The sequence below is a fragment of the Thunnus albacares genome, chromosome 6 (genome assembly GCF_914725855.1).
Source record: "Thunnus albacares chromosome 6, fThuAlb1.1, whole genome shotgun sequence".
Taxonomy (NCBI): Eukaryota; Metazoa; Chordata; class Actinopteri; order Scombriformes; family Scombridae; genus Thunnus; species Thunnus albacares.
In genome coordinates this window covers 1,117,404-1,132,525 of record NC_058111.1, presented here as the reverse complement: position 1 = coordinate 1,132,525, position 15,122 = coordinate 1,117,404, and the positions used below count along the sequence as shown (strand labels likewise).

The following is a 15,122-nucleotide window of genomic DNA, read 5'->3' as shown; positions in this document are numbered from 1 at the left end:
CTGCTGTCGGTTGGTGGTGGTGCTCTCTCTCTCTCTCTCTCTCTCTCTCTCTCTCTCACACACACACACACACACACACACACACACACACACACACACACACACACACACACACACACACAGACACACACACACACACACACACACACACACACACCCGAACAAACTAAATCATTTATTCTTATTTAAACCTGAAGTGGATTTAAAGGGACAGTTCACATGTTTCAGTCTCATATATTTATGTTTTATATATTTAATAAATTATACCAGTCTGGGTCAATACTCTGTTTTGATTGGCCGGCAGGTGTGTGTTATTCTGATTGGTCGGCAGGTGTGTGTTATTCTGATTGGTCGGCAGGTGTGCGTTATTCTGATTGGTCGGCAGGTGTGTGTTATTCTGATTGGTCGGCAGGTGTGCGTTACTCTGATTGGTCGGCAGGTGTGTGTTATCGGTTACATCTGTAACCTGGTGGACAAAATAATAGAGACACTCAGACGTTGCTGAACGTTTGTGTTCAGACTGAACAAACTTTATAAACTGATTAAATATTCAGTCTGTGCAGCTTCCGATCAATATGATTGATTATTAAAATAAAAACCTGTTTCCAGACAGAAACCTTCAGTCTGGTTTATTTGATAAGTTTTGTCGTCTGAATGTTTCACTGCTGCAGTCAATCGATCAATAAATCAATAACTATCATTAAACCTCTGATCAGTTTGATCCTTTGATCAATAAAATGATCAGAAAGTTTCTGCTGAAACTAATCAATTTTATTCTAAACGTTAAAAAACAAAAAGTTTCTTTAAATAAAAAAACAAAAACATTTCAGAATCAATTAAAGTTATTGATAAAGAGACATGAGGCAGGTTGGACCTGATCAGTTTCAGTTATTGATAAAGAGACATGAAGCAGGTTGGACCTGATCAGTTTCAGTTATTGATAAAGAGACATGAGGCAGGTTGGACCTGATCAGTTTCAGTTATTGATAAAGAGACATGAGGCAGGTTGGACCTGATCAGTTTAAAGTTATTGATAAAGAGACATGAGGCAGGTTGGACCTGATCAGTTTCAGTTATTGATTAAGAGACATGAGGCAGGTTGGACCTGATCAGTTTCAGTTATTGATAAAGAGACATGAAGCAGGTTGGACCTGATCAGTTTCAGTTATTGATAAAGAGACATGAGGCAGGTTGGACCTGATCAGTTTCAGTTATTGATAAAGAGACATGAAGCAGGTTGGACCTGATCAGTTTCAGTTATTGATAAAGAGACATGAAGCAGGTTGGACCTGATCAGTTTCAGTTATTGATAAAGAGACATGAGGCAGGTTGGACCTGATCAGTTTCAGTTATTGATAAAGAGACATGAAGCAGGTTGGACCTGATCAGTTTCAGTTATTGATAAAGAGACATGAAGCAGGTTGGACCTGATCAGTTTCAGTTATTGATAAAGAGACATGAGGCAGGTTGGACCTGATCAGTTTCAGTTATTGATAAAGAGACATGAAGCAGGTTGGACCTGATCAGTTTCAGTTATTGATAAAGAGACATGAGGCAGGTTGGACCTGATCAGTTTAAAGTTATTGATAAAGAGACATGAGGCAGGTTGGACCTGATCAGTTTCAGTTATTGATAAAGAGACATGAGGCAGGTTGGACCTGATCAGTTTAAAGTTATTGATAAAGAGACATGAGGCAGGTTGGACCTGATCAGTTTAAAGTTATTGATAAAGAGACATGAGGCAGGTTGGACCTGATCAGTTTCAGTTATTGATAAAGAGACATGAAGCAGGTTGGACCTGATCAGTTTCAGTTATTGATAAAGAGACATGAAGCAGGTTGGACCTGATCAGTTTCAGTTATTGATAAAGAGACATGAGGCAGGTTGGACCTGATCAGTTTCAGTTATTGATAAAGAGACATGAAGCAGGTTGGACCTGATCAGTTTCAGTTATTGATAAAGAGACATGAGGCAGGTTGGACCTGATCAGTTTCAGTTATTGATAAAGAGACATGAGGCAGGTTGGACCTGATCAGTTTCAGTTATTGATAAAGAGACATGAGGCAGGTTGGACCTGATCAGTTTCAGTTATTGATAAAGAGACATGAGGCAGGTTGGACCTGATCAATTTTATTGTTTATATACAAACAACATGGACGCTGCGGAGCGACGTTTCGTCTTCACACTCGAGACGGATACAGCATCTGAGGAGACAGGAAGTCAATCAGTCACATGATCAGATGATCAATAACAAACATGATCAGACAGTTTTACCCTGATGAACCATGTGACTCCATTAGTATCAATTATTAACTACATCCACACAACAGAATTATTGATCGGCATCAATCAGCTCATAACCAGCCAATCATCAAACACTTCCTGTTTACAGCTGATCAGCTGATCAATCAACAGAAACTTAATCAGCAACTATTCTGATAATTGATTGATTGTCTATGATTGTAAATTGATTATCTGATGAAAACATTTTACAAACTAAACCAAAGACTCAAAAATAAAACATATTGATCACTGATCAGTTTCAGCAGGTGACGTTAGATCAATCGTTTCACTTCCTGTTGATCTTGTATCTTAATCTGTGGAATCATATTGTTTTAATCCTTTAATGTATTGATTATTGATGTGTTTGTTTATAATTGTGCAGATGATCAGCTGATGTTTGTGTGAAGTGAACCGCAGACTCGTAGGATCAATAATCTATACGATCAATATTCTGACTGATTGAAACTGTTTGTTGTGGAAAATAAAGCTGAAGTTTAAACAAAGTGGACGAACTGATGAGTCATTAAACCAACAGTCATATGGACTCCTGATTACTGGTTTAACTAGTTTAACTGGTTTAACTGGTTTAACTGGTCCTTCGCTGACAAACACAAACATTCGTTAGTCGTTTCTCATTAAATCAGATCTGAAGTGAATCTACACTGATGACGTCATCCGTCGCCTGCTGATGACATCACTTCCTGCTGCTGGGTCACATGGTTCCTTCAGGTGCGTCGGTGTGTTTTACGTGTTTCTCACCACTCTGATTCGGTGTCCGATGGCTTTGGCCGGCAGGTTGCTGCTGAACTTGGCTCTCACCATCCCGCTGCTGCCGTGAGCGCGAGTCACCTTCCCCCAGATCACCCGGGTCTTATTGGGTTTACCGCCGGGCGTCACCGTGTTCCTGCACAAACACACACAAACGTACAGAGTTACCCTGAACGCACCGTCACAGCTGTCAGAACTACAAATATAAAAACTCATTTAACAAAAACTCAAAAAGCTGCGAAAGAAACAAAGTTTAAACCTCAAAAACAAACAAACAAACGTTTACTGAATGTCGAGTAGAAACAAACATTTTGTCCTGAATCTTTTCTCTCTGAGACGAAGCCGAACAGAAACAAACAAACAAACAGAAACAAACAAACAAACAAACAAACAGAAACAAACAAACTAGTGAAGCTGAAATAAATCAACATTAAGACACTAAAGAATCAATCATGACGAGTTTTTACTGATTTTCTTTCATCAGAATCAAATAATTTCAGACAAACAGACTCAAACATGTTCAGAGTTTAAACTATTAAATATTTTAAAGAAAATCAAATATTTTGATCAATTAATGATTTTGAGTCATTAAAGAAATAAAAGTGGAGATTCTGAATATAAAACAGATTCAATCAATAATCAGAACTGTTTTCTTATTGATTAATAACTTTATTGATCATGTTCACTTTGAAGCTTGTTGTGAAACAATCAGACTGATAAACTTTAACTGTTAATGTGATTTTTATTGATTTTATTTATTGATCAGTTGAGTCTTTTTCTATTTAATGTCCAGTTTTTATCATCATGTGAAGCATTTTAACAAACAGCTGCACTGTTGTCAATATAAATATATTATTATTATTATTATTATTATTATTATTATTATTATTATTATTATTATTATTTTATATATAAATGACCTGAACAGACGTTTGTTAAAAAGTTCCGACAGTTTTTCTCAACTTCCTTTAACAGTAAACGTTAAAGTTTCTTCCATCTAACAAACACCAACATCAACCTTTAAACATCTGGAGAATAATTATATAATATATATACATATATTAAATAATTATTCATCTTTGTTTCCTCTCGTCTTCATTATTATAATTATGATTCATTGGTAACATCCCAGTCTCTCTCGGTCTGTTTAATGGGAAGCTGTACTGGTTCCCAGTTAGGTCCCTGTTAGGACCCCTGGTATTAACATCTGATCACTAGTGAACAGCTGTAAATACGGGTGTAAACGCAATGCATCCTGGGCCACGCTGAAGGACCGCCCACTCAGCTGACGTCCATCGTCCAGCAGATTAAACATCAACTGGTTTGATAACAGAAACTTAATCCACCTCCCAGTTTCTCCTTCTGATCGGTTTCACTCAGATCAACAGAAATTAAATTAAAGTTTCACTTGTTTGTTTTCAGAAGCTGAACGTTGCTGAATCGTTTCCTGTCGAGTCGATAACGACAGTTTTTAGTTTTGCTGCTAAACATGACGACGTTTATCAGGACGACTGCTTCACTCCAAACAGTATCAACCAGGATCTACTGGTACGAACCCGGATCTACTGGTACGAACCCGGATCTACTGGTACGAACCCGGATCTACTGGTATGAACCTGGATCTACTGGTATGAACCTGGATCTACTGGTATGAACCTGGATCTACTGGTATGGACCCGGATCTACTGGTATGAACCTGGATCTACTGGTATGAACCCGGATCTACTGGTATGGACCCGGATCTACTGGTATGGACCCGGATCTACTGGTATGGACCCGGATCTACTGCTATGGACCCGGATCTACTGCTATGGACCCGGATCTACTGGTATGGACCCGGATCTACTGCTATGGACCCGGATCTACTGCTATGGACCCGGATCTACTGGTATGGACCCGGATCTACTGGTATGGACCCGGATCTACTGCTATGGACCCGGATCTACTGCTATGGACCCGGATCTACTGCTATGAACCCGGATCTACTGCTATGAACCTGGATCTACTGGTATGAACCTGGATCTACTGGTATGAACCCGGATCTACTGGTATGAACCCGGATCTACTGCTATGGACCCGGATCTACTGCTATGAACCTGGATCTACTGCTATGAACCTGGATCTACTGCTATGAACCTGGATCTACTGGTATGAACCTGGATCTACTGGTATGGACCCGGATCTACTGGTATGGACCCTGATCTACTGGTATGAACCTGGATCTACTGCGTGGTAGAACATTAACATCAGATCCTGTCAGAGATCTAAATGATCAGTGAAGTTCTGCTGTTGTATCTTCTGCTTAAATACACTCAGTGTCTCTCTCTTTGCATGTAGAGCAGGAAGTGAGATCTGATCACATGTGCAGACGCGTGTTGACAGCAGGTGTAAACATGGCCGCTATGATTCATAAACACTTTATCTCTTAACGTCTGATCATCACTCTGCTGCTTTCACTGACTTCTGATCTTTATGGTTTTATATTCAGATGACATGTTGTTAAACTTCCTGCAGCAGCGTCTGACTCTGGTTATCAAAGACGCTTTAGAGAGTTTACTTTATAACACTTGATACAGTTCTATAATAATAATAAAGATAAGTCTTAATCTACACATTAAATGAATCTGAATGTCTCGGACTGTTCTTACTTCTTGGCCTTGTAGACGTAGGCGCAGCGTTTTCCCAGGTAGAAGTCGACCTCGTCGCGGGTGTAACATCCCTCCAGCTTCAGGAGAGCCGTGTGTTCACGCTGGTTCCTCAGACCACGTTTGTAGCCGGTAAAGATGGCCTTACTCCAGAGTCTGAACACCACAGAGACACGACAGGAGAGATTTAAAATGTGTTTAAAACATCAAACAGCAGCAGCAGGAAGAGGAGGAAGCAGAGGAGGCGTCTCTTACCTTCCAGGCATCGTCAGTCTTCTCCAGGTGAGTTCACCTAAACACAAACAAACAAACAAACAACTTCAAATCACTTGAACAACGAGCAGCTTCACCGACAGAAACTGATCTGACGTGTTGAGACTCAGCTTCATGTTTAACGTGACAAACAGACGTTAATGTTGCAGTTTACTTTAACCAGAGATTAATTATTAGAAACCAATTGTTCTGTTAGATTGATCCACGTGTTCCTAATAAACTGATCAGTGTGTCGGGATAAAGTCCAACATCTTCCCTCCAGGTGAGAGTTCACATGTTCCCAGTTAAACCAGCAGTCAGGTGTCTGTAATCCTCCTGTTCATACTGGTGATTAAAGATCCTTCAAATGTGTTTTAATGTTAGTGATGGAGGATAAAATCCACAGTGTGTCCACACAGTCATTTAAAGTCTGTGTGAAGCTTCTATTCAGCTTCAGCAGTCTGAGTTAGTCACATCAAGTGGATATCTGACACATTTACAGTCTTTTTAGCATCAAATTCCCTCTTTATGTTTCCTTGGAACACCGGAGCGTATGGCGGTGTGAGTGCAAACGCCGCGATAGTCGGACATCGGAGGCGAGATCTAACATGGCGGCGCCCTGTTGAGTAAACACGTTAACTTTACAGGATTTACAAAAGATTTAAACACCTCCTGATTCAAGTTACATTCACCGATCATTTGTCACCACCAACCCGGACCAGTACATCTTTACAGTGGAGGACATAACAGATCTTGAAGCTTTCAACGACTACTACTACAACCAGCAGATCAACATGGAGCCAAACCCAGCACCAACAGACGAAAGACAGACTCTTCAACAGACACAGATGATCTACAAACCACCCAAGTTGAGGTTAGTGTGCCAGCAAGCATAAACTAAAAACTGGACTTATTAGTATCACTGCACGAAGAGATTAAAGACATACGCACCACAACATGGTCACACTACAACAAACCAACCAGGACTTACAAACCACCGTTAAAACTCTCGACGAACAAATACATGCCGTCTCCAAAGAAAATAAGACTCTGAAAGAAACTATGTTGGATTTTACAAACCCGTTCTATGTGCTACAAGCTCATCTTCTCTGGCATCTCCGAACAAACACCCGACAACCCAGAAAACCTCAAAAAACTTCAGTGTTTCCCTGTTGAGCTGCAGGTGGAAGTATAGTAACAAAAAGACTGTAACGTTGAAAGATATCTACTGGATTTGACTCATTTGGACGCTGAAGCTTCATATTAGCTTCAGATAAACTTTTAAATACATTTTTGCACAGAAGGAGGACTGTGGATTTTGTCCTCCATCACTTCCATTGTAAGGTCATTATGAAGGGATCTTCTAATGGTCAGTATGAACAGGAGGAATGATTACAGCAAGAAAAACAGCTTTAATGCTCATTTAATGACTGACTGTTGGTTTACGACACTTTTATAAACTGAACTCGTCCTTTACGTTAATCTGACGGTTGAAGATGTTTGACACCAGTTCTGTTAGAAACTGGGTCTGCGGGGGAAACAGACGCGGAACTGAACTGGTTACCAGTTTATCTGTAACATCTACCGGAGTTTAAACTGAACTAGCGGACGTTAGCGAACACTACCGGCTCACGTTTACCGGATAAACCCCGTTAATTAACTCCAGGAGACGCGGTCTGAGCTCCGGGTCTCTCCCCAGCCTGCAGCCGCTGCAGCCGGCGGCTCTCGGCTCCGGTAGCCGCTGTCGGCTCCATCCGGTCTGAATCTCCGCCATCACAAAGTCCACAAACACACAAACCGGCGGATTAACGGAAAACAAACCGGCGGCCACACGGCGGGAAAATGAGCCAGAAATAAACCGGATTAATGGAGATATTTGAACATTTCGGCGGACATCTCAGCGTGCCTACCTGCTCTGTGAGGGTAAAGATGGCGGAAAGGACGTGAAAAGGGAATTCTGGGAAATTAATGTAAACAGAGGTGGCCGCGGAGCTGCCTGAACAAAATGGCGGATTTCACTTTTTAAAAGAAAAGTTTACTTTAATTTAAACAAAACAAACACGTGGAAGTTGTTTCTTCAGTTTATACACGTTTGTATGAATCCAGCACGTGACACGTGATAGTTTTTATATATTTAGGATAAAAATCGTAAAACTACATAGAAACGTATGGAAGTAACAACGAGTTCAAAATAAATAAACGTTAAACTAAATATCGTAAAACAAATAAAACACATGAAACATTTTGAAATATAAATTCATAAGAATAAAAACAGATTATATTTAATGTGGCCGATAAATCGAGAAATATTAACAGATGTTCAGTATTATGAAATGTTTCATTCTGCTTCTTTTCACAACTTTATTACAGATAATCGTTTGTTTTTAGTCTTATTTTCGTCATGATTATTATTGTTATAAACTTTATTATATTTCATGTCATCTTTGTCAACTGGAGTGATAAATAAATGTTTATACCTATATTTTTATATAATTATTATAATATACTACATATTAATTTTCTTCTTTGACCTTTATGTTATTGTTGTTTCATCCTTCATTATTCTTATTGAAAGTGTGATTATTAGAGTAATGATTATGATATTGATTATGAACAGAATCATTGTATAGACTAATACCATGGATTAAAAATATGATTCTACTATCATCAATATTCAATATTACTACAATTATTAGTGAGTTAGTTGGTTTCTTATTTCTTTTCTGTCTTCCTCTGGATCCAACTCATTAGTAACTTTTTTCATATTATTGTTAATTGTTCTTTAATTTCAGTTTTTCTCCTCATAAACTCAAACATATATAAAATACATATATATATATTTATGTGCCTCACTGTTATTCACAATAATAATAATTAAAAACGACTGTATTTCAACCTCGACGCCTTTTCAAGTACAAATCATCAAACATGTTATTATTGATCAGACTGATCAGTCTCTGTGTGTCTTTGATCTATTTATGTTTTAAATCTTTCATCTTCAGTTGCTGCTTCCTGTTTTATCAAATTAAAGCTGAACAAATATATTTAAAATGCAGCTGCAGCTTTTGATAAACAGTCAGATTCCACTTTATCATCATTAAAGGAAATGTGAGTCTGATAAACGATCAATTAACGGACGACACTGAATAAAACTTTATTGACACTTTTCCTGCTCGGACTCAGTCGTCCACATACACACGCATTAACATCTCTACGTGCCGCTGGATTCAAATGGAGGCTCTGTTGCCATGGTGACTCATAGTATCAGCTGTTCTGGAACCAAAAACTCTTTGAGTTTCATCTTGAAGCTGTTTTTCTGTGATGGACTCTGATCACCGATCAATACAGAACTTAAAAATCCACTTTTAATGACTTTTATTGATGTTGAACTAACTCAGATCTGTTGGAAATGAGATCTTGATTTTAACGTCTTTAAATAAAAGATCAAAAATAAAATAAAATAAATGTTGTTCACACAATATTTCTTTACAGGAGACACTGATCCTGGGTCTGTCTACATCTGCTACATCTGGATGTTTCTTCAGCAGCAGGTGATGTTCAGGTTGTAGCTGCTACTTTAATGGTTATCTTGAAAATAAACACACTAAAGATCATCATCACATCACTGCCCAGTTTCTCACAAATACAAATATGTGGTTGAAAAAAAAAAAAACGCCTTCATGAGTCAAACATCCTGCAGCCACAAAGAGCATCAACATCAATCAGAGAGTCAAATTAAAATATTTATTTAATGCACTTAAACTTAACTCAACTCTTCATACAGCTGTGTTCAAATCTTTTATACAGTTTCTCAGCAAAAAAATTAAACAAAGTGAAAAAATGTTAAAACTTAAAAACTGTGAGAAAGTCTGTTTGTCCTCCGCGTAAAAACAGTGGAATGTCCTTTGAAAAACCCCACGCGGTCACGTGACCCCACCATCACATGACCCCGTCACCGCCGCAGGAGAAACACACGAAGAAGAAGAAGAAGAAAAACATGAGAACATCTGTACAAAACATGAAACCACGTCGTCGTTCAGTCCAAAACCGTCTGAGCCTCCTTGCAGGGCTGCTGGGCCCCGAGTTCAGCCTCACAGGCTCCCGAAACTCCTCTCAGCCTGAGAGTCTGAATTCAGGGCACACAAATGTTGCTGGCTCAAAGTGAAGGCCTGATGCTGCGTTCAGGTACAACGGGGGGGGGGAATGACAGTTCAGGATTTCAACCTCATCGGAATCAGATGAATGTTGAGATTATTGATTAAACTGTAGAGTTTTTTCTCTACTAATCAATTAAACCAGCTTCATTTAGTTATTTTAGTTTTACAAAAATGACTCAAAATATTATTCAATAATTTTCTGTTGATTGACAACCACCCTCAGCGTGTCCCACGGGACCTGAATGCAGCATGAGCTCTTAATAAAAACATGGAAATGGAAAAACTGAAATTAAATATAAAACTTTTAGCTCGTCTTCGCTTCCAGCAGCTCAACAAGTTCAAACATCAGAGGAGGTTTTGGCTGCTGCTCGCTGGAACAGCTGCTTCTAAACCAGAAGGTAAACCGGAGGCAGCAGGTGGACTCTTCTCTGATTGGCTGTTTCAGTAAATGTGAAAACAGCTTTTTGAGAGAAGACGTCGGCTCCATCTGTCACCACAGAATCAAAACATTAGTATATTTACAGGTTATCCAGCTGCAGCTTTTATCTTCAAAGTTATTTTCAACTGTCTGGAACTGAACCAACACTTCCACAAACTGCAGAAGAGCAGAGTGAAAGCAGAAGTTCATCATTCAGAGTAGATAAAATTAGATCAAATATACCTGAAGACACAACCTGCTGCTGGATAACAATAATAAATAAAGTTCTGTGTAGAGAAAGAGTAACATATGAAGAGCTGAGGTCACGAAGACTTAAAAAAGTGACCAAAAAAAGTCTAAAAGGAGCAAAAAAAAACTGCTGAAAACATGATTTTCTATTTAAAGCTGCGTTCACTGATTTGTTTTGTCCACTAGGAGGCAGCGAAGAAACAACCTGTAAACCAAATCTGACACCTCGTCAGCTTATAAAAATGGCCAACATGTCAGCAAACACCTGTCTGCTTTCAGCTCGGCAGGTGTGAACAGGTGACGTCCGTCAGAGGCCGTTAGTGAGCAGCTGCAGGTGTGAACGGGTAATTAAGGAGGTCGATTTGGAGCTTCGTATATTTTCAAACCGTATTAAAGTTTGTTTGACCTTTGATTCGGGACTACGTCTGTCTGAGCGTCCGTGATGCTCTGTGTTGTCATGGCAACAAGTGTCAGCCTCATATATATATATGTATATATTTACAGAATATATTTGTACACATACATTTTGATAAAAGATAAACAGCCCACTGTCGGCCGTTTCCAGGACGACACGCAGTCGCCTCCTGAAGGTAAAGTGACGGGGAAAAATGTCCCAGAACGCACAGAAACATGAGTCGGAGCACCACCTGATCCTCCTTGGCCAATCACATCAGGACCTTCAGTCACTGTCTACAGTTACATCTGTGGACCGTTATCTGAACACAGCTGCTTCAGTCTGACTCCTCATCACCACTAACACACGTCCACCACAGACTTTCCCCTCAAAACATCAGACTGTTTCATCTGAATGTTTGTTAGATGCAATTATTCACAAAACCCACAGATTTTTAGATAATAGTCCTAAAATAACCCCAAACTGAGAACCACTGGTCTATAATATAATTGTTTCATTGGAACTAAAAGGAACAAAACCATGTGATGTGATGAAGGTTCTGATCAGATGTGGTGGATGATCATGCGGAGGATCAATCGAGTGGTGATCGAACAGCTCCATCAGCTGTAACACCAACAGAGAGAAACCATCAGATGGCAGAAGAATAAAAACAGTCCTGTGTGGAGACGAGATGTCCTGCAGGTCCGGGTTCAGGATCAGATAGTTTGGATTTAACTCGACCCAGAACACAATAAAAAAAACCAAACTCTGTCACTTTAAATATAAAAATTACATTTTGGATCTGGTGGAGACACAAAACACAGAGCTGAAGATCCAACTGATTGCAGCTACGTTAGCATCAAGCTACATTAGCTACAACTTTATAGCTAGTTGTGTTAGCTTAATGTTAGCATGTTTAAAACAATTACTATACATCCATGTTTGCTATCTTCAGCTATTAGCATTGTTGGTGTAAACCCTAATCCGACTTTATCCACATTAACTGACGTTAGCATGAAATTATATTAGCTTAAACCCAAAACCCAGTATATTAACGTTAGCTCATCGTCTTTTGTAGCTTTCACGCTCAGAACAGCCAATCAGAAATGTCGATTACATAATCGAAGTCTACGCTAACACTAACTGGGCGAATGTTAACTAATGTTTAACACAACTTTAACCTCAAATCAAACTAGATTATTAATTGATGTTTTTTAGATGGTCACTCAACTTAAAAAATATTCTGTTCACAATGTTAGCTAATATTAGCAGTAAGCATTCAAACCAGATCTACATTTGCTAGCAGTTAGCAGGATTGGCGTCATTTCGAAACCAACTCTGTGACGTTAACTTGCATCAGTACATTAATGTTAGCGAATGTTTGAAACTAACTTGTAGTTTCATCTTTACACCAACTGGGTTGATAATGTTTGTGTTTGCTATCAATAGTACTTCACAGTGCTAGCGTAATCAACTCCAAACAGAGTAACTAATGTTAACTACAGTTAGCTGTGTTAGCTTAAACTCCAAACCGGCTACGTTATAATGTTAGTGGATGTTAGCAGTGAACTAGGCGCCGCCTAGCTTAGGACCATGAACAACATCTCTGGTTCGAGTCCGACAGGCACTTTTGTTTCAGCTCATTGCTCGTTTCTTGTCATCTCTAATAAAAACATTAGCAGTAACCTTCCTTATATTAGCGTCATTTCCAGTCCAACTATATCAATGTTGGCTATCGTTAGCAGCGAGCTACATTAGTGTCATTTTTAAACTTACATTTACGTTAGCTATCGTTAGCAGTTAGCATCGAGCTCGATTATCTTCAAACCAAAGTGAAACAATAATATTTTGTTTTTGTTCTATTTATGTGATGTGAATGTTCAATTTTCAGTTAATTTCTTGTTAGATTTTGTAATATTTTGGAATTAAGTTTTCACTTTGACATGATATCATTTGGATTCAGTTTGTTTTGTAGATCCATAAATAAATAATATAAAACTAAATCAAGTTAATGTCATAAAGTTTGCATAAAGCTGTACAAGCCTAAATCTTCACCACAGTGTGTAACAGTGTTGACAATATAACAATATATCCAATAAATTTAGGTTTAATTCATAAAAATGAGCTGACATCCATGTTTGTCCTGGATTATTTATCTCAGCCAGATAAATCAGAACTTTCAGATAAATCAGTTTCTCACCAACTACACCCATAAAGTTAGCTACGTCACCAAAATCCAAAAACAACAAAACAACATCAAAACAAACCGTTTCCATCATGTTAGCTGATGTTGTCACGTTGTTTTCTTGCTCCTCCTCAGAAACTGAAAGACTTATTTGAGCCTGTCATGTTATAATTTGAGTTTCTGAATATTCATCGTTTTTTCTCTTCCTGTCAAAGGTTAAAATATTTTATCAGACTCATCCTGCACTCAGAGGAGTAAACATAAATCTATCCCATCAAATACGACCGTCCAATCATTAAAGGAGGGATCACCTGACGCTCTGTCATGTGATCATGTTGCTAGTGTTAAATCTGTTGTCAGTGTATTTTATTATATTTGGATCCACAGGTGTGTTCACGTCTCCATCAGGTCCAGATCTGCTGTTCTGGAGGTTTTCAGGTGTTTCGTCAACTTGATCACCTAAAACAACCTTGCAGCGTGACAGGAGGCAGACTGAGCGTGTGTGGTGGCGGCGGCGGTGTCGACGTTGTCTACATGGTGACAGAGGGTCCAGGTATGGTTGATGATGTCGTTGTCGTCGTCGTGGTTACGGGGTGTCGGGGTGGGGCCAGATTGAGCAGTGCGCCGACGGTTCCGGCCACCTGGGGGAGCCCTCGCTCCTCCAGGATGTGCAGAGGAAGACACAACTGACTCTACAGAGACAGACACCACAGAAGAAGACACAGGGGTGGAAAAAGGGAGAAAAAAAAAACAACGGAAAAAGGCGGGTCAACGGATGGTTAAATCAAATGAATGAAAACAATAGTAACCATGGCAACAGATGGGATAAACGAGGAGCAAACTCAACTCAAAATGTCAAATGAACTGATGGAGGAGAGAAAAGGTGAAAGACAAACAGGAGCGAGTGTGAAAGTTCAGTCTGTACCCAAATAACCCGGAGCTTTCGACCACATCTCATGCCCTTCATCAGACACTGGGGTGACTGCGGTTAAATAGTTGGGTCACATGATAACAGAGAAGATGTGGTTGAAAGCTACAGACTCAGTGGACCTTGAGTAAACTTTTGTTCGTCAGAGAAAAGATGAAATAAAATTTTCTATCATCTTTATCACCCTGTTCATTTAGAGAAACTGGTTTTACTGGGACCAGTTGACTGCTGTTGTGTTTCTGAAAGGAGGCAGAGGAGGAAGTGATGAACTTGAACGGGTCAAGTGTCACCGAGAAGTCGAGGAGGAGACGGCGAAGATTTAATCTTGAAGAGAACGAATCTGTGTGTCAACTGAAATTATTTAATTGCATTTAATTATCGAAGACAGGTGTGACGTCATCAATCATCTACTGCCTGATATTACTGGTTTAAAATAGAAAAGTCTGGTGGAAGGAAAACATGACGTCTATATCTGTGATTTAAAATAATAAACTGATGCACAGTTTGGATTGAAGAACAACTTGATCGATTTCAGTTTAAACTGGTCTCTGTTTGGTTTACAGGACAGTGACTGTACACATCATCTGCAAACTCAACTAAGTCGTTTTCCAGTGTTAATTTACGCTGAGCAGCCATTTTGGCCATGAGACTTCCTGGTTAAATATTAAAAACTAAATATTTGTTTTACTGATGGAGATGATGGACAAAAACACAGAAGAGTCGAGGTGCTTCAGTTATTTTATTAATGGAGCTCAGAGGGAAACATTGTCCAACATGAGGACAGAGCAGAGGCACACGGTCCGTTAAAAAAAACACTCAAACACATCCTCATCATCCTCACCA

At 39.2% G+C, this 15,122-nt stretch overlaps 2 protein-coding genes across 4 annotated transcripts in view; both read right to left on the bottom strand.

Annotated features, from left to right (window-relative positions):
- Positions 1-2,114: 2,114 nt before the first annotated feature.
- Positions 2,115-7,926, bottom strand: rpl35a (ribosomal protein L35a). Its single transcript, XM_044353920.1, has 5 exons — positions 7,859-7,926; positions 5,952-5,988; positions 5,700-5,852; positions 3,043-3,187; positions 2,115-2,204 (listed from the first exon to the last, which is right to left on the bottom strand). Exons 2-5 carry the CDS (start codon positions 5,960-5,962, stop codon positions 2,181-2,183), a joined length of 333 nt encoding a protein of 110 aa, XP_044209855.1. The 5' UTR covers positions 5,963-5,988; positions 7,859-7,926; the 3' UTR covers positions 2,115-2,180.
- A 1,752-nt stretch (positions 7,927-9,678) lies between these two features.
- Positions 9,679-15,122, bottom strand: part of lrch3 (leucine-rich repeats and calponin homology (CH) domain containing 3) — a 37,939-nt gene continuing 32,495 nt past the window's right edge. For 2 of the 3 annotated variants that reach the window (XM_044353846.1, XM_044353847.1), the window contains one exon: positions 9,679-10,592. In XM_044353846.1, the coding sequence (XP_044209781.1) occupies positions 10,410-10,592 (183 nt within the window). In that variant the 3' untranslated portion in view covers positions 9,679-10,409. Of the gene's footprint in view, positions 14,044-15,122 lie in introns of all 3 variants that reach the window. The other variant, XM_044353845.1, reaches the window with a different exon arrangement.